Raw genomic sequence first — 18,347 nt, 5'->3', positions numbered from 1 at the left:
TTTTTTTTTTTTTTTTTGAGACAGAGTCTCGCTCTGTCACCCAGGCTGCAGTGCAGTGGCCGAATCTCAGCTCAAATTACAAGGTCCGCCTCCTGGGTTTACGTCAGTCTCCTGCCTCAGCCCCCTGAGTAGCTGGGACTACAGGCGCCCGCCACCTCGCCAGGCTAGTTTTTTGTATTTTTTAGTAGAGACGGGGTTTCACCGTGTTAGCCAGGATGGTCTCGATCTCCTGACCTCGTGATCCGCCAGCCTCGGCCTCCCAAACTGCTGGGATTACAGGCTTGAGCCACCGCGCCCAGCTGGTCTTAAACTTCTGAACTCAGGTGATCCACCTGCCTTGGCCTCCAAAAGTGCTGGGATGACAGGCGTGAGCCACTGCACCCAGCCTTTTTCTTGTTTGTTGTGGTAAGCATTTCCCCATGTTGTTACATTGCCTTCATAACTGTCATTGTTAATGTCCATCTACAGAACATTGCATTGAGGAAACGAATGCCCTATTGCTGCCCATATTTGGAAATTTAAGTTGCTTCCAATTTTTTTGTTATTTTAATTAATGGAGCAATGAACATCTTTTGTCTGTAATTTGAGTAATATCTTAAAGTAAAATCACAGATCAAAGAATAGGCATCCCTTAAGACTCTTAATCTATACCTATATACGTACTTAAAACAGTTTAAAATTGTGAAGGGCTATAAAATCATCTGGTACAATCCTCTCTACAAATAAGGAAATGAGGCCCAGAAAGGGAAAGAGACTTCTCTGAGGACACACAGCTAGCACAGAACAGATTTAAATTCCAGCTTCTGACTCCTGGTTCCATGTCGGTTCCCTGACATATCAGCCTGCAGACTTCAGCACCATGCAAACATTGCTTCCTGTGGGATACTGCGGTAAGTGCTGGAGGTCCTGGAACAGCGGTGGCAATACCGGACATTGAGCTGAAGTGCTCTGGCCCTCCCGGGCCCCTGGATCTGCCTGACCAAAGCCAAAGCCCAGACAGTGTGTGTCACCTAGCACCAAGTCACCTAGCAAGGACATCTAGACCAGAGCTTTCCGACTGCTCTGAGGTGTTCCCTTGAGGCTCTCAGGGGTAGGAAAGCTGAGGGATGGGACCAAGGGGAGTCACCACCCCCACTGTACCCAAAGTGGCTCTGCTGTCATCCATCTGATGTATTAGATGCCACCTAAGATTATGATTTGGCAGAGGGGTTTGCACAGCTTTTAAAATATTTGGAGACCTGATCCGATTCCTTTGTTTCCCAAGAAGAAGACTGTGAGGCACAAAGAGCCTTACCCAAAGGCCCTCCCAGAATCAGCAGCAGAAGGATATTTGCCAGGTGCCCCAGTGAGCAAGACCCTGATACCCGATGGGAACAGGGCTGGGGAAGAGCGGTGGATGCCATTAGCCGTCTGGGCATTTCATTTTAGGAGCATTGCTTCCAAACATTTCTGTTTCTAAGCATTCAGGAATTTGTCCCTGTGTGCCAGGCCCTGTGATGGGACCTCTGCAGACACTGCCCAGTGTAAAGCTTGCTGCAATCCTGTGAGAAGCAGCCTGCTCCCATTTCACAGGGGAGGCCCAGAGATAGGAAGTGGCTTGCAGTCAAGGGCTGGGGTGGACTGGAGCTTGTGCAGCCACTTGGCCTCCTCAGCTGGTGTGTGCCTGGAAGAGACGGACTTTCTGGGTTCTTTCCCATATCCTGGGCTTCTCTGCATGGCTCCTGATGTATCAGTGAGCACCAGGAGCACCTGTATCCAGGTGGCCCTAAGTCTCACTTTCGTTATGCAGCTGGTGCCACTGCCAGGTATGTGCCACGCCTCACCTGGGGTTAGATCAGATTGCTCTGTTTCCTGCTGGGTTCCCCTGTTCACATTAGCATGCAGAGGCCAGCGTGAGTGTTTTTTGCCCTGCCGCATACTGTCCACATCAAAACTAATTTGGGCAAAGAGGCTTTTTAGCCCCAGTTTCCTCCCTGCAGAGTGACCTCACCAGCAGGGTGGCCTTACCAGCAGGATGGGCCTGCACAAGCGGGTGGCACACAGATAAGCTACAAGTGCTGGAGGCCAGAGATCCAGGGCGAAGTGTTTCCTGGCTCTAGGGTAGAGCAGGTCAGCAAGGGGATGGCTGGGGACTGATTACTCCAGCCACCTGTGGGCGAGGCATCGTGCTTCACACTTTCTACATCATCTCTTTTAGTCTTGCAGAGATGCTAAGTAACCTGCCCAGGCTCTGCCAAGTGTGTTGTAAGTGGAAAAAGCAAATTGGCAAATAATACATATAAGATGGTTCCATTTTTATAAAGATAGTAGTCATGTGTATGTAATGTCTAATAGGCAAAGAACTCCCACAAAGTATGTGTTTTTATTGTCATGTTACATGTGAAGAAACAGGCTCAGAAGTGACCTGCCTGAGGCCACACAGCTGCTGGGGAACTGGATGTGTCCCCAGCTGCCCACCCTGAAGCTTGTGCTTTTCCAGGATCCCCCCTGCCTCCGCCTGAGAGCATCTGCCAGAATTCATTTATGGATGAGAAAGCTGAGGCCAGGAGAAGCTCAGCCATCCCAAGGCACATTGAGTCATGACCATTTAGGGCTGAAGGAGACACCAGCTCCGTAGAAGATTTGGGTGTGGGAGCCCCCAGGGCCAGAGAGGTGTGAGCCTTATTCATGTGAGCATCCTCCAGAGGATGATGGCTGCTGTGCCCAGAGGACTGTGGAGCTTGGTCCAGGGACAGCAGGGAAAGTGCCATGACCAGTTAGTGCCCTGAGCCCTGGGTTGCACTGAGGGGCTGACCCATGCCTAGAGTTGGTGCTTCCCTGGCCTCGGGGAGGGTGGGAAGGGAGGGAGGGAGGGAATTCCCCTGCATGGAGCACTGCATCAGGGCAGTTAAATGTTGAACGCTGTTAAACACTTGCACCAGGCTAGGCTGGGGTCGCTGAGTTCTCTAGACTGTCGGGGACTCACTGTTTGCCCTGGGCACACACCACTTAACCTCTTTGAGCTTCTGCTCTCTCTGCTAGAGGATACCCGCTGTGCCTAACCTCACCAGCTTTCAAGAGTCTCAAAGGCGGTAATAGACATGAAAGAGCTTTGAAAAGGCCAGGAGTGCTGAACAGAAGCCGGGTGTTGCTGTTACGCCCTGATGGCGCTGGGCGCTTGTCTGCAGCCTGATCACAGTGCCCTCTGTCATTTCAGCTGAATAGCATTGGCAATTACTACAAGCCGTGGTTCTTCAAGCACGTGGAGAACTATCTGAAGACAAACCGAGAGGGCCTGGAGTACATTCCCTTGAGGCACTACTACCACCGCCACACACGCAGCATCTTCTGGGAGCTCCAGGTGAGGCTTGGATTTCTGTAGCCCTGGCTCCTCCGGGCCAGCTGGGCAGGGAGCCCGGACAGTTAACACTGTAGCCATGCTCTCTCCCTTCAGGGTAAAGAGTGGCTTTGTCCTAAGGAACTGCAACACCTTCTCAGAGTCGTTTCCTTCTGAAGGAACCGACTACCTTCAGTTCAAGCCGCAGGCTCTTAAGCGTCTGCTTGGTCCTGGGGAGTAGGTCCCTGGGCCGGTACTTTGGGGAACACAAACCTGTTCCGCCTTTGAGCCCCTAGCCACAGTGAGCAGACAGATCCCTGCACTGTAAAGGGCCGCAGGAACATGAGTAGGAAGTGGCTAGTTCTGCCTGGGGCTTGAGGTAACAGCCAAGCCTGGCTGTGAAAGGTGAGTGAGAATTTGCTATTGCATGTGTAGATGGGTGGGTGGATGAGGAGTAATGACACTTTAAGTGGCGGAAGGTCAGGAAGAGCCCCTCAGGAGACGACTTTGTGAGCAGGGACCTGAACATAGGGAGGGCAGGCCAGGAACAACTCCGGGGAGGACTCTGGAACTCTGTTCACAGGCAGAGGGACAGCCAGAGCCCAGGGCTTGAGCTGGGCTAACAGAAAATTAACCATTAGAAAATGGACAGTTCAGGGTAATTTAGTACATTCAGTGTTGTGCAACCACTACATCTGTGTCGTTCCAAACATTTTCATCTCCGAAAAGGAAACCCTATACCTATTAAGCAGCCACTCCCTATTCTCTCCCCTTTCCCCAGCCTGTGGCAACCACCAATTCATCTTCTGTCTCTATAGAATTACTTATTCTGGATATTTCACATGTATGGAACGATACAGTATGTGCCTTTTGTGACTGGCTTCTTTTACATAACATAATGTTTTCATGTATCAATATTTCATTTCTTTTTATGGTGGGATAGTAGCTCATTATGAGAGACCACATTTTCTTTTGTCACTCATCTGTTGATGGACATTTGGGTTGTTTCAACCTTTTGGCTACTGTGAACAGTGCTGCTACAAACCTTCATGTGCATGTCTTTGTTTGAATACCTGTTTTCAGTTCTTTGGGATTTAGAACTAGGAGTGGAATTGCTGGATCATATGCTAATTCTGTGTCTAACTTTCTGAGCAACAACCAAACTCTTTTCCACTGAGGCTGTGCCATTTTTCATTCCCACCAGCAATGTATGAGTGCTCTTATGTTTTTAACAGTCTTATCCACACTTGTTATTTTCTGGTTTTTAAATTATTAGTATTATTATTATAACCATTCTGGTGGGTTTGTGGTATTGACTTGCATTTTCTAAACCAATGATGTTGAGCATCTTTTTATATGCATGTTAGCTGTTTTGTATATCTTCTTTGGTGAAAAGTCTATTTGAATCCTTTGCCGCCTTTTAAAATTTGGTCATTTGTCTTTGTTGTTGAGATGTAAGAGTTCTTCATATATTCGGGATAGTAGACCCTCATCAGATATATGATCTGCAAACATTTTCTCCAATTCTGTAGGTTTCTTTTCGTTGTCTTGATAATGTCCTTTGATGTACAGAAGTTTTTAATTTAGATGAATTCCAATTTATCTATTTTCCCTTTTGTGTTTTTAGTGCCATACATAAGAATTTATTGCCAAGTCGAAGCCCCTGTGTTTTCTTCAAAGACCTTTATAGTTGCAGCTCTAATATTTAGGTTGTTGAGTGGGGTAGGAGTCCAGCTCCATTCTTTTGCATATAGCTATCCAGGTGTCCCAGCAAGGCTGCTTGTGTTTGAAAAACAGCAAGAAGGCTGAGGAGCCAGCATGCCCACGCTGAGCTATGGTGAGGAATGAGGTCAAACAGCCACCGGAGGCTAGATCATATGGCTCCTTGTAGGTTAGGAAGGACTCTATATTTTATTCTAAGTATAATAGGAAGCCAATGAGGGCTCTGAACAGGAAAGTGACATGGCCTGGTTTTTGTTTTAAAAGAATAACTGTGACAGCTGGATAGAGTGGATGGGGGCAGGAGTGGACAAGAGTGGAAGAGTAGAAGAAAGAAGATACTGTTGTCTGGGCAGCAGCAGAGGAGAAGTGTCAAATCTGGGAGATGCAGTGCAAGTTGAACCAACCAACAGGATTTCCAGAGAGCTTGACCATGGATGTGATTCCAAGGTTCAGGGCCAAGGTTGACTGCCATTTGAAACATGGGGGAGGGGACTGGAAAGGGGAATCAGAAGTCATTCAGATGTCCAGGTGGGATGACAGCAGGAGCCAGTGACGTGTGTTGGGACTTCAGGAGTTCAGTGGAGGTTGGAGCCCCATTTGCACATTTCTTAGCCACAGAGAAATGTTTTCTAAAGCCATGGAGGGAGATGAGTAAGGGTGTATAGAGAAGACCCTGGGACACCTAGCAGGTTAGGGGAGGAGGAACGAGCCAAGGGCAAGAGAAAGTGCTGTCAACCAGGGCAGGGGAACAAAGCCAGAAGGATGTGGCATCCCAGAAGCCAAGGGGAGACTGTTTCAGAAGTAAGATCAGCAACTATGCCACATGCTGCTGAAGGAGAGACTGGATTTGGCCATGGGAATGTCATCATTGACTTTAAGCAATAGGGGTGAAACCTTGACCAGTGGGTTCGAGAGAGAACTGGAAACAAGGCAGTGGAGACAGTGAAAACAAACCTGAGAGGCTCACTGTTAAGGGAGGCAGAGAAACAGGGTGATGGCAGGAGGCCGGTGTGGGGCCAGGTGAAGGTACTTTGTGTGATTGCTTTAAGATGGGAGAGGTGGCAGTCATGACAGTGATCCAGTGGAGGGGAAAATGACAGTGCAGAAGAGGGTATATTGAAAGGGCGAAGCCTTGAGCAGGGGGGTGGAGTGGCTCCTGAGCTCAGCTGGAGAGGTTGCCTTTTGATGGGCACATGGAAAGTTCATCCAATTGTCAGGAGGGAAGGAGGACCATAGGGTGGTGGGAGGGTGTGAGAGTTCTCTTCTGATTGCTTCTGTTTTCTCAGTGAAATAAGGATTTTGGCTGAGATGAAAGGGGAGAGGATTTTGATGGTTTGAGGAGAGAAGAGATGTGAAGCTGTCCCTCAGAGAGTGGGCAATGAATTAACTAGGAAAACATTGTGGCATTGCCAGGTAGCAGTGGGCCTACCAGGGATTCACGCTCATGAATTTACGGTGAGACCAGCCCTGTGGTTGTGGGTTTTCACTCAGGAATCTGTGTGGGTGGGGTACAGAGTAGGCAGAGAGTATGGCCAAGGTTTTGCAGGGAGTGTGATGTGTAAGGAAGAGTGAGGACCCAAGGGTGTGGTTATGATCAAATCTAAGCCAGCCATGGAGGGGAGGCAGGATGTGAGAGGCCCCCAGGGACTGACAAGGGAGTGATCTGGTGGACAGGATGCCCTGGGTGGAGTGGAACATTAAAGTCAGGGGACTAGAGGGCATAAGCTAGGAAGAGAGGCGGTGATGGCTGAGAACAAACACTTGTAGTGGAAGCTATGGAGACAGTGAATGCAGGGCAGGGTGACAAGGCCTAGGGGTCAGCAAACGTTCCTAAAGGGCCAAATAACAAATATTTTAGGCATTGCAAGCCACAGAATCTATCATAGCTCCTCAGATCTGCCACATGGAAACAGCCAAGGACAGTACATAAATGAATAGGGATGACTGGCCCCAGTAAAACCAAACTTACAAAAACAGGCACTAGGCCACGTGTGGCCAGTGGGCTCACTTCCTCCCACACTGGATCCCCACGGGTAGTAATTTCTGTCCCCTCCTCCAGGGTATTTTGTGAGAGCCTGTGGCCAAGGACATGTGGAAGGTAAGATCACTGGAATGTAAAGAAAGAAGGCCAAGGGCAGAGAGGCCAGGCGTGGTGAGGACCTTCTCTGTGGGTTTTCAGTCACCAAAAGTCAATGTTGAGGAAAGTGGCAGTTTTCCAGGATCCGGTGAAAGGAACCAAGGATGTTGGGATTCAGGGAATTCAGTGATCCATACTCTAGTGAGGGGAGCTGTGGTTATTGTAATGTAATGGGGAGCCGAGCAAGAAGACAGGAGGCAGATGAGAACAGAGGTAGCCTTTATTGGGCTCGCTGGCGAGGTTCACCGGTCCCCTAGGAGGAGGGCCAAGGAAGTCGCGCTCGGGGTAGGTATGGGGGCCCTTTTATAGGGCGAGGTAGGCGGGGTTTGTAGGTTTCGGTTTCTGAGGAATGACGTGTCCAGGAGCTTGCGCAGAGCGGGGGTTTTTTGGCCGGCGCGGGCTTTTTTCGCGCCCTGAAAGTCTTAGCAGGAAGTGAAGGGCGGGGAGTCCTAACAAAGGGCCTGCCATGCCGGGTGATACCGCCATGTTGGGTCTAGATTCCTGCCTCACAGTTATCAGGGGAGGTATTGGGCACATGTTTCCAAGTTTCTGAGGTTGGTTTCTGGGCACGGGGGAGGAACAGAGATCTGGAAGCAGTAATGAGGGGCCACAGGGACCCTACCTCACCACCATCTATCCCAGTGGCAGGAGGGTTGTAGGGGAGAAAATGATATCATTTAAAGAGGGCTTCAGGGTTCTAGTTAAGAACAAGGAGGGAAAAGGAATGTTCAGAGAAGAGACTGAGAATGGAGAGGGTTTTGCTGAGGTCAGACCATGAGAACAGGGCTTGAGAGGAAAGGCGGTGGGGCAGTGGCAAGTGAAGTCAGATTAAGAGATGCTGCATTGCTGTAGTAGGTTAAGATCACAGTAACAAGGTACCTGGCAGGCCATGGTGACTAAGGACAACAGAACTTAAGGCATGATGGAATTACACCTGGTGGGTTCCTAGAAGAGGGTGATTGGTCAGTTCTGATGTTGGGTAGGTATCTTAAGCAGAATGTGATTGGGTAGTGGTAGGGGTGGAGGAGTGTAGGGGTGAGGGTCTCATCATGGCCTGGGGGGCTATGGGGTCTCCCCCACACCCATTAGTCTTAATCTTGGGCAATGTCAAGGCCCACAGCAGGTGGTAGGCAATTTTGCCAAAAGCAGAAGCCACTATGAGTCCTTCTTGATCCCTGCCAAGAACAGTGTTAAGGTTGTGGAGTGTGGTTTTGTTAAGAGAAAGGAGAGGAACCAGCAAAAGAGGATCAGAAAGATAACAGCAGTGGTTAACATTAGCCACTCTCATTGTGGTGGACGTTAATGCTGAACACTTTCCACACATTATCTTCATCTTCCCAACAACCCTCTGAGAGTAGATACTAGTGTTATTTCCATTCCACAGATGAGAATACTGAGGATTAGGTTATCCAAAGTAACTGCCAGCCTGAGCAACATGGCAAAACCCTGTCTCTACTAAAAATACCAAAATGAGACAGGTGGGTTGGGGCATGCCTGTAATCCCAGCTACTAGGGAGACTGAGGCAGGAAAACCACTTGAACCCAGGAAGTGGAGGTTGCAGTGAGTCGAGATCACGCCAGTGTACTCCATCCTGGGCGACAGAGTGAGACTCTGTCTCAAAAAAAAAAAAAAAAAAAGAAACCGTTTGAGACAAAGTAAATAACACAACTCAGAGAATGAGTGTATTAGTGATCTATTGATGCATAATGAACAAAACCAAAAGTTAGAGATTAAAGCAGTAAACATTTATTATATCAGTTTCTGAAGGTCAAGGATTTGGGAGTGGCTGATCTGGGTGGTCCTGGCTCAGGGACTCTCATGCTGTGGGCTAGGGCAGCAGTCATCTGGAGGCTTGACTGGGGCTGGAAGATCTGCTTCCAACTCACATGGATATTGACCAGAGACCTTAGCTCCTTGCCACATGGGTTCCTCCAGCGACCTCATGACAAAGCAGCTGGCTTCCCCCAGAGCAAGTGATCGGAGAGAGACCAAGGAGGAGTCTGCAGTGCCTTTTATGACCCCGTCATAGGCCACACCTCTCACTTCCACCATATTCTCCTATTAGATCAGAGTCACTAATCCAGCCCATACTCAGGGGAGGGGCACTGAGCTCCACTTCTTGAAGAAAGGACTAGCAAAGAATCTAGGAGCATATTTTAAAACCACTACAGAAGGCCAGGCGCAGTGGCTAATACTTGCAATCCCAGCACTTTGGAAGGTGGAGGTGGGCGGATCACCTGAGGTGGGGAGTTTGAGACCAGCCTGACCAACATGGAGAAACCCATCTCTACTAAAAATATAAAATTAGCCAGATGTGGTGGTACATGCCTGTAATCTCAGCTACTCAGGAGGCTGAGGCAGGAGAATCACTTGAACCTGGGAAGCGGAGGTGGTGGTGAGCAAAGATCACGCCATTGCACTCCGGTCTGGGCAACAAGAGTGAAATTCCATTCCCCCGCAAAAAAAAAAATAAAATAAGATATAAAAATAAAACTGCTACACAGAGCTAGGATTCAAAATGAGGTTTGTCTTACGCATTTGTGCTGTTAAATAAACACTGATCCACACTGACATCAGGTAAAGGAAGAATCTGGAAGAATGGGTATGTTCAACCTGCATTTGCATGCAGGAAGTGAACATTCAGACCTCTTGTGATCTGTCACCGCAGCGGTAGTAGGGAAGCTGGACTGGGAAGTCACAAGGAAGCTGTGGTGCAGTCACAAGGAAGGCCTCAGCTGACAGGCAGCCCTGGGGTAAGATGGCCTTCCAGAGTTGTGTCACCTTGAGACCCATGGGCTAGGACTTTACACCAAATGCTGCCCCATCAACCAGTCATTGTGCAGGCTGACCTTGGATGAGGCAGCTCCCTTATGCCAAAGGCAGTTCTCCCTGAGTGTCAGCAGTCAGCACCCCGCGCAACTGGGGGAATGGGTGCCTCCCTGGAGCGGGCATCTGCACAGAGCACCGCAGCATCCTCTACAGTAGAAATGCAGAAGGCAAGACATTTCTAGAGGAGAGAAATGAACAATTTCAAATGCATGCCTTTTCCCTGCCTCTGCTGGGATAACTCTTCCTCCTTCCATTGGCAGCCTTTCCCCCGGGTTCCTCCCTGATGAGTAAGGCCCTGGAATGAACCAGTGTGACCTGGCCTGGGTGCTAAGTCCCTTAACAAGCTGCATTCTGGGTGATTAGTCCATTCTGGTCACACCTGTGCCAGGCCTGGCTGGTGCAGTCACTTCCCTTCCCCCAGCTTGGTCAATCAGCAACACGTGGGGTCAGGGCTAGCTGCATAATTTGCAGGGCTCAGTGCAAAAAGCAGGCCAAAAGTGCCATTAAAAGTACTAAAATATAAAGCTTTTTTCTTTCTCCATGGTCTCTCTCATCATAAATATTTGCAACTTAATGCCATTCTAAGTAAATAAAAATTTAAAGTATTAGTATGAATTTTACTGTTCATTGTTTAAATATATTTATAAATATAAGAACATTTAACTCATATATATGTATTTCTTGGTTCCATTAAGAATGCTGCATAAACTCTTTTTATTTCTCTTTGTTACATTCTACTAACACTACCTTTGACTTACGGTGAGTAAGGAAGGACTGAAAGGAACCAAGCTGGGCAGCTCTGTCTTGTCATTCCCTCGTCATCATTTCAGTATAAGCGGTTGGCTAACACAGGGAGTTAACACCAGTGAGAAAGGATAAGATAGTGTCCTTGTGTTCATAGAAGGCCATTGTCCCAGGACCTCCCTCTGGGGCTGGGGTTCCTGGCTCAGGCTGGGCCCTTGGATTTGCCGTGGGGCCCTATAGCCAGTGAGCAAGGATGGCCAGAGAGCAAGGGCTGCAGTGAGATGCTCCAGAATGACTGGCCTCAGCAAGAGGGCAGCTTAGGACCCTGGGATCACAGGTCACTAAGCAACATAGGATAAGTAATGGGTGGACAGAAGCGGGAAAGGAGAAGGGCAGGGCGCATGTTTAAAACTTGAACTTTCTGAGGCTAAGACTGGAAAGGAATGGTTTCAGCTGATATATTTGGCTAACAGCTGACTATTTTTAGGAAAAAATCACAAATGACTTTTAAACGTCAAAGTGATACAGTCTAACTCAGAAATAGAGAAAGGCAAAACAGAATGCCAGGAGTCTCATTTTTTACCTATCAGAATGAATGACAGTGATCTAGAAGTTTGATGTCACATGGTGCTGGCAAGGGAGAAGGGAAACAGTGTTCTACATTGTCTGGGAGAGTATAAAATGGTACAAGCTCTGAAATGGTATCCATGAAAATTGCACACACCGTTTAAGCCAAAATCTTCCACTTCTGGGAATTTATCTTTCTGACACATATAAATGGGCAAAGATACATATATGAAGGATATTAGTTGGCATAATCTGGAAATAATCTAAATGTCTGCCAGTATAGAAGTGATTAAATAAATTATGACACATCCACTGTAATCGAGCAGGGATCAATACCCTTTCTTTTTTTTTTTTTTTTGAGACGGAGTCTCGCAGGGTCACCCAGGCTGGAGTGCAGTGGCGCGATCTTGGCTCATTGCAACCTCCGCCTCTCCAGTTCAAACGATTCTCCTTGCCTCAGCCTCCTGAGTAGCTGGGATTACAGGCACCCGCCACCATGCCTGGCTAATTTTGGGGGTATTTTTAGTAGAGATGGGGTTTCGCCATCTTGGCCAGGGTAGTCTCGAACTACTGACCTCAAGTGATCTGCCCGCCTCGGCCTCCCAAAGTGCTGGGATTACAGGCGTGAGCCACCGTACCCGATCCAATAAGCATTTTATACAATGGGCCAGATAGTATACAGTCTAGGCCTGTCTAGTAACCATAAGGCCTGTCTAGTAACTGCTCCTCTGCCTTGTAGCCTGGAGGCAGCCATGGACAATTTGTAAAGGAACACACAACCAGAGGGTGGGCCGAATTTGTGGACCCCTGCAGCACACATTAGGCACCCACAACCAAAGGCAGTAGTGCTCTCTGTATTGTTACACAGGATACAGTGATGAGTAGGTGTGCCAAGATGCCACCATTTGTGAGTTGTTTTTTTTTTTCTTTTTTTTTGCTTTCTGTGTTTTTAAAACTCTTCTGCTTCTCTGTGTATCAGATGTCTCCCGAAGGGTAGGCAAATCATTCATACCAATGCTTGCCATTAGGGAGGGGGAGGGGAGTTGAGAGTGGGTGGGGAGTGAGATCAGGTCATTTCTAGGAGGGAAACAGGGTCAGGAATGCGCAGGGAGGCTTAACCTTTGTACTACAGGGATTTCTGCTGTGGGCATGTGTAGGTCTTCCAAAGGTAACCAAGGAAACAATAAAAGCCATGCTATTTATTGAGCTCCCGTTACATGCCAGACATTAGCAAATGCGGCAGGATCTAACAGAAGAAAGCAGGCAGGTCCCTGACTTCATGGGAGTGGTCTGGCGATGCCAGGGGAGTGAGGGAAAGGGTCACTCAGCCTTCAGTGCTTACACACGTGGCTGCTTTGGGGAGTCGCCGTGTCTCCTAGTCTGATATGGACCCTTTCATGTGCTGCCCCAGCCTCTGTTTGTCCCCATTCTTCCCACACTGTCATCCAGTGGCCTGTGTCTTCCACACCTGGGGTAGTGGGCATCTTAAGGACAGAGACCGTGTCTCAGTTATCTTGGTTCCCCAGTACCCAGCATAGAACCTGGTTCCTGACCTCAGAGGCCCCTCGGAACTGTCTAATGAATGGAGGAGCGGCCTTGGCTTCAAGGGCTCACGGAGCTGTGAGAATCGGGTAACAGTGGACACTGGGGACCCTCAGGAAGATGGCAGGACTCAAGCTGGGAGGAAGACTGTGAGCCAGGGGCCAAAGTCTTCTCTGTTGGAGATGGGCAGAGCTGGAGGGGAATGGGGGGCATCATCAGGAGGCTGCAGTGCTAAGCGAGGAAGCTCCCGCCTCATGGCAGTTTGAGGCATGGAAGAGAACAGCCTCTGCGCAGGAGGGTTTCCAGGGAGACTGAATTGGGGCAGCCAGGCAGGTGGTCAGGCTGTGAGCAAGGGATGCTGCAAATCAATAGGCTCCTTGTCGAACCTGAGCCAGACTGCACCGACCCCGTGAGAGCTGTCTCTGGCTGTGTGCCCTTAGGGAGACTGCTTAAGTTCTCTGAGTATCACTCTGCTCATTCAACAGCATTCGTTTTTCAAACATTTATGGAATGCCAGCTCTATGCCGGCCAGATCTCAACAGCTAGACCAGGAATGATAGCTACCTCATCATTGCACTCCAGGCACGGTCTCATTATCCTCATAAGGCCCATTTTACAGATAAGGAAACTGAGCTCAAAGAAGTTAAGTAACTAGCCCGGGGTCATCACTGCTGGGGAATGCTAGAGCTGAGAAGCAAACCTAGATCGGACTGGTAAAGCCGTAGGTCCCATCACACCCCCTCCAAAGAGGGGAATTGGACCCAGGCATGCTTCTGTCAAGCACAGAATGGGACCTGGCCCTTGGCCCCTTGCACTTGGAGACATTCAACCCTTGTTGGTTTTTTTCTCTCCATCCTTAATCTTTGTTTTCCAGGACATCATCCCCTTTGGCAACAACCCCATCTTCCGCTACCTCTTTGGCTGGATGGTGCCTCCCAAGATCTCCCTCCTGAAGCTGACCCAGGGTGAGACCCTGCGCAAGCTGTACGAGCAGCACCACGTGGTGCAGGACATGCTGGTGCCAATGAAGTGCCTGCAGCAGGCCCTGCACACCTTCCAAAACGACATCCACGTGAGTAGGGGAGGGCAGGGAGGGCGCACCAGGTGTGTTCCCTTGGAATCCATGGTCTCCTCCCCTGAACCGTGTGACCGACCTTGGGCACACCTGTCCTCTGGGTGTTTTCCCAACTTTAAGATGCGGTTCTTGTCCCTATGCCTGCTGAGGCCTCGGCCCACTTAGTGATGGCCCCCCTGGGAGAGGAGTCATAGGGTCTGGCATCGAGTACCCCCATGACCTGCTCTGATTGTGTCTACCAGGGTGGTGGAGTCAGGGTGTTCTCAGCCAGGGCTGGGGGGTGGGGAGCGAATCTGAGAGCACCTGAGGGGGTGCTGAGAATGCTGCAAAGCCTTCATTTGGGTGGGTATGAGTGGGCCAGCCATGAACCTGTCACCTGTTGGAGAAAAAGCACCAATACCCACCTCCCTGGTCTACCCAGGTCTACCCCATCTGGCTGTGTCCGTTCATCCTGCCCAGCCAGCCAGGCCTGGTGCACCCCAAGGGAAATGAGGCAGAGCTCTACATCGACATTGGAGCATATGGGGAGCCGCGTGTGAAACACTTTGAAGCCAGGTCCTGCATGAGGCAGTTGGAGAAGTTTGTCCGCAGTGTGCATGGGTGAGTGGCCCAGAGTATAGTATGGTCCCTCTAGCTGACAGCCCCAGGGTACTGCTCCAGGGGAATGAGGCCAGCTCTGTGGAGAACCAGGAGCCCCAGGCCTATCAACTGGTTCCTTAGGGCCCCTGGAGCTGTGGCACCCTCTGGGTCAGGAGGTAAGCTGTGAAAGATGGGCAGCGGGTGGGCTTGCAGGACTACTTGCCCTCTTCTCCCTGCACCCCCGCCTCCAGTGAACACGTCACACCCTCCCAGCTGCTCCAGCCAGAAACCTGGGAGTCACCCCAGTTCTCCCCATGGGACAGATGATGGGCGTGGGCTTAGCTGTGTCCAGGGGCGACTGCTCCAGATGGAAAGGCCAAAGCTAAGGAGAGATGGATTCCTGACTATGAAAACCACGGAGAGGCCCAGGACAGAGGATTGCCCAGAAAACAGCCTGGATAAACTATTGAGTAGAACATGGACAAAGCCAGGAAAAAAGAATACCATATGATTCCTTTCGTATAACATTCCCAAAAACACACACGAATCCATACTGATAGAAAGCGCATCAGTAGTTGCCTGGGGATGGCAGAGGGGGACGGATAACTGAGGGGCCCGGGGAAAGTTTGGGCTGCTGGTTGTAGCCACGATCTGGACCGCAGTGACTGGAGTCCTTGGTTGCATGCATGTGTCGAGCTCATCCAGTTGTATACTTTATGTCCAGTTTATTGAAAGTCAATAACAGATGAAAGGAAAACAGCCCCACTGCTCCATTAGGGTGTGCCTGTGGCCAAGCAGAGGGGCAGAAGCCCAGCAGTCTGAGCTCTACTGCTGACTGCCTCGACTGCTAAGCTACCTAACCCCCAAGCCCCAATTCCCTACCTGCAAAAGGGGGATAAGAATACCTGCACCATCTTCTTCATCAGGTTAAGGCGGTTAAACAAAAGAAATCCTCCAAAAGCTCTTTCTGGGCTGCAGAGTGAGCAGTTGGGTTTCTCTCACACCTTGCGCTCCATGCGCCTCCTGTCGTCCTCACCCACTTCTCTGCCTCTGCAGCTTCCAGATGCTGTATGCTGACTGCTACATGAACCGGGAGGAGTTCTGGGAGATGTTTGATGGCTCCTTGTACCACAAGCTGCGAGAGAAGCTCGGTTGCCAGGATGCCTTCCCCGAGGTGTACGACAAGATCTGCAAGGCCGCCAGGCACTGAACTGGAGCCCGCCTGGAGAGACAGACACGTGTGAGTGGTCAGGCATCTTCCCTTCACTCAAGCTTGGCTGCTTTCCCAGATCCACACTTTCAGAGAGAACCCCCTCCAGAAATCCCACCCTGACAGCACAACACCACCTTCCTCCTGGCTTCTAGGAGCAGCCCAGTGGAATGGAAAGAATGTGGGATTTGGAGTCAGACAAGCCTGAGTCCAGTTCCCCGTTTAGAACTCATTAGCTGTGTGACTCTGGGTGAGTCCCTTAACCCCTCTGAGCCCGGGTCTCTTCATCAGTTGAAGGGGATAGTAACAGCTACCTGCAGGTTGTTGTCATCTGAGTTGAGCACCGGTCACATTGAAGGTGCTGGGTGATAGCTCTTGTTGCTTCCCGTTCAGCATCACACCTGCAGTGGAGTCTGAAAAGGCTCCACATTAGGTCACCTGTGCACAGCCATGGCTGGAATGATGAAGGGGATGCCCTGGAGTTGCCCTGCCATTGCCTCTATCAGGCAGACAAGGTCCTCACAGGAGACGGACAGCTCTTCCCCACCCTGGGATCTCAGGAGGGCAGCCACGGGGCGGGGAGGCCCAAGATGTGCCGTGCCAAAGCCAGGTCCGAGGCCAAAGTTCTCCCTGCCATCCTTGGTGCCATCCTGCCCCTTCCTCCTTAATGCCTGGGCCTGCAGACGCACCCCAGCTACCACTGAGTCCACTTGGAGAGCCCTGTGTTCCTGGAGAAGGCATTCCCGGGTTGGATCCTGCCCCAGCCTCAGCCTGGGACACCTAGGTGGAGAGAGGGCTCTCTGCTCCGAATTGGATCCAGGGGACCTGGGCTCATTCTTCTTGGCTCACCAACCCTGCAGGCCTCATCTTGTCCCAAAACCCACTTTGTCATGGTGGGAGTGGGTCCATGCTGCTCTGCAGCATGGGGGCTGGGGAGTGGACAGCATCAGGTGGGAATATGGAGTCCACTCTCATGTTTCTGTAGGATTCTCACTGTGGGGCTGGAAGAAAAGAGCATCGACTTGATTTCTCCAACCACTCATCCCTCTTTTTTTCTTTCTCCCACCACTCCCCACCCCAGCTATAGTTAATTTCAGTGCCTTACAAATCCTAAGCTCAGAGAAAAGTTCCATTTCCGTTCCAGAGGGAAGGGAACCTGCCTAGGTCCTTCCCTGGCTTGTTATAACACAAAGCTTGGTTGTTTATGCAACTCTATCTTAAGAACTGCCCAGCCTCAGCTCAAAACCCGAATCTGAGAAGGAATTGCGTCACGTAAGGGAAACTGGAATTAAGGGAGCTGAGCCAGTCATGGTTGTGGCTTGTGAGTCAGGAGACCTAGGTTTCAGCCCCTCTCTACTGTCAGCGAGCTGTACAAGGTGGGCAAGTCATTGTCCTCTGAGCTGCAGTTTCCTCATCTGTCACATCGCTACAGACAAGACCTCCCTGGAACCCTTCTGATTGTCTTAGACACTGTGGTTGCAAAACCCACGGAAAGCCTCATTTGTGTGGAAAGTCAGAGGAAAAATAAATGATCCAGTGGACACTTGGGGATTATTTGTCATTCAAGATCCTTCCTTCAACCCCAAGACCAGCTCTCATCTCATTTTCAGAAAGGCTCATACCTGGCTTGCAGGGAAGCATCCGTCTTGTCATTCCAGGTGCCAGAATCCTCTTAGAGTCACGCTTTGACTGAAGGGTGTTCACCCATCCCACCCAAGGCTTGGCATACTGCCAGTGTCTTAGCAGGGTCCTGTGAGGGCTGGGGGCATCCAGGCACTCAGAAGGCAAAGGAACCACCCTACCCATTTGGCCTCTGGAGGGGGCAGAAGAAAGAAACAAAACAAACCTCATCCTCTATTTTACAAAGCATGTGAATTCTGGCATTAGCTCTCATAGGAGACCCATGTGCTTCCTCGCTCAGTGCAAAACTGATGATTCTACTTGCTGTAGATGAGTGGTTAACACGAGCTAGTTAATCAAACAGTGCCATTGTTTCGCCAGTGAAGCCTCCAACCCTAAGCGCCTGGGACTATAGCCAGAGATGCCAGCAGCCTCTGTCGCCCTTAATCATATAACCAAAATCCAGACCTTATCCACAACCCGGGGCTTGGAAGGGTAGATATTTTGGAATCACACCCTCAGGTTATGTTGCTCCAGTAAAATCTTGCCTGGAAAGAGGCAGTCTTCTTAGCATGGTGAGCTGAGTTCATGGCTTTTTTTTTGTAGCCAGTCCTGTCCCTGACCATCCATGTGATGGTTTTGGGTGGAGTTAAACCTGATGCCAGTGGGCAGTGCATGTGGAAAGTATCAGAGTAAGCCTCTCCCCTCCAGAGCTCCGAGTTTCTTGGCTGCATGAAGGTTTTCTGTAGAATCAGAATTGTAGCCAGTTTCTTTGGCCAGAAGGATGAATTGGATGTTACTGAAAGGGAGGGGTGGAGATGGGTGTGGCAGTGTATGGTGTGTGATTTTCATTTTCTTCTTTGGTCATGGGGGCCAAAGAGAAAGGCATGAGTCTCCCCTGTCAAGCTCTTACAGCCACAGGCACTGTGTCTACTGTCTGGAAGACATGTCCCCGTGGCTGTGGGGCTGCTGCTTCTGTTAAAATAAAAGTGGCCTGGAAGCTGG

General features: G+C 50.0%; 1 protein-coding gene across 1 annotated transcript in view; it reads left to right on the top strand.

Moving 5' to 3' along the window:
• The window catches only part of DHCR24 (24-dehydrocholesterol reductase), a 38,369-nt gene extending 20,022 nt beyond the window's left edge, over positions 1-18,347 (top strand). The window contains exons 6-9 of the mRNA XM_017869398.1: positions 3,197-3,340; positions 13,733-13,930; positions 14,355-14,533; positions 15,569-18,347. Of these exons, the coding sequence (XP_017724887.1) occupies positions 3,197-3,340; positions 13,733-13,930; positions 14,355-14,533; positions 15,569-15,722 (675 nt within the window). The 3' untranslated portion in view covers positions 15,723-18,347. The remainder of the gene's footprint in view (positions 1-3,196; positions 3,341-13,732; positions 13,931-14,354; positions 14,534-15,568) is intronic.

This window comes from Rhinopithecus bieti, unplaced genomic scaffold (genome assembly GCF_001698545.2).
Source record: "Rhinopithecus bieti isolate Rb0 unplaced genomic scaffold, ASM169854v2 scaffold_4916, whole genome shotgun sequence".
NCBI lineage: Eukaryota > Metazoa > Chordata > Mammalia > Primates > Cercopithecidae > Rhinopithecus > Rhinopithecus bieti.
Note: the sequence above shows the minus strand (reverse complement) of the source record. Positions and strands in the feature narration are given on the sequence as shown.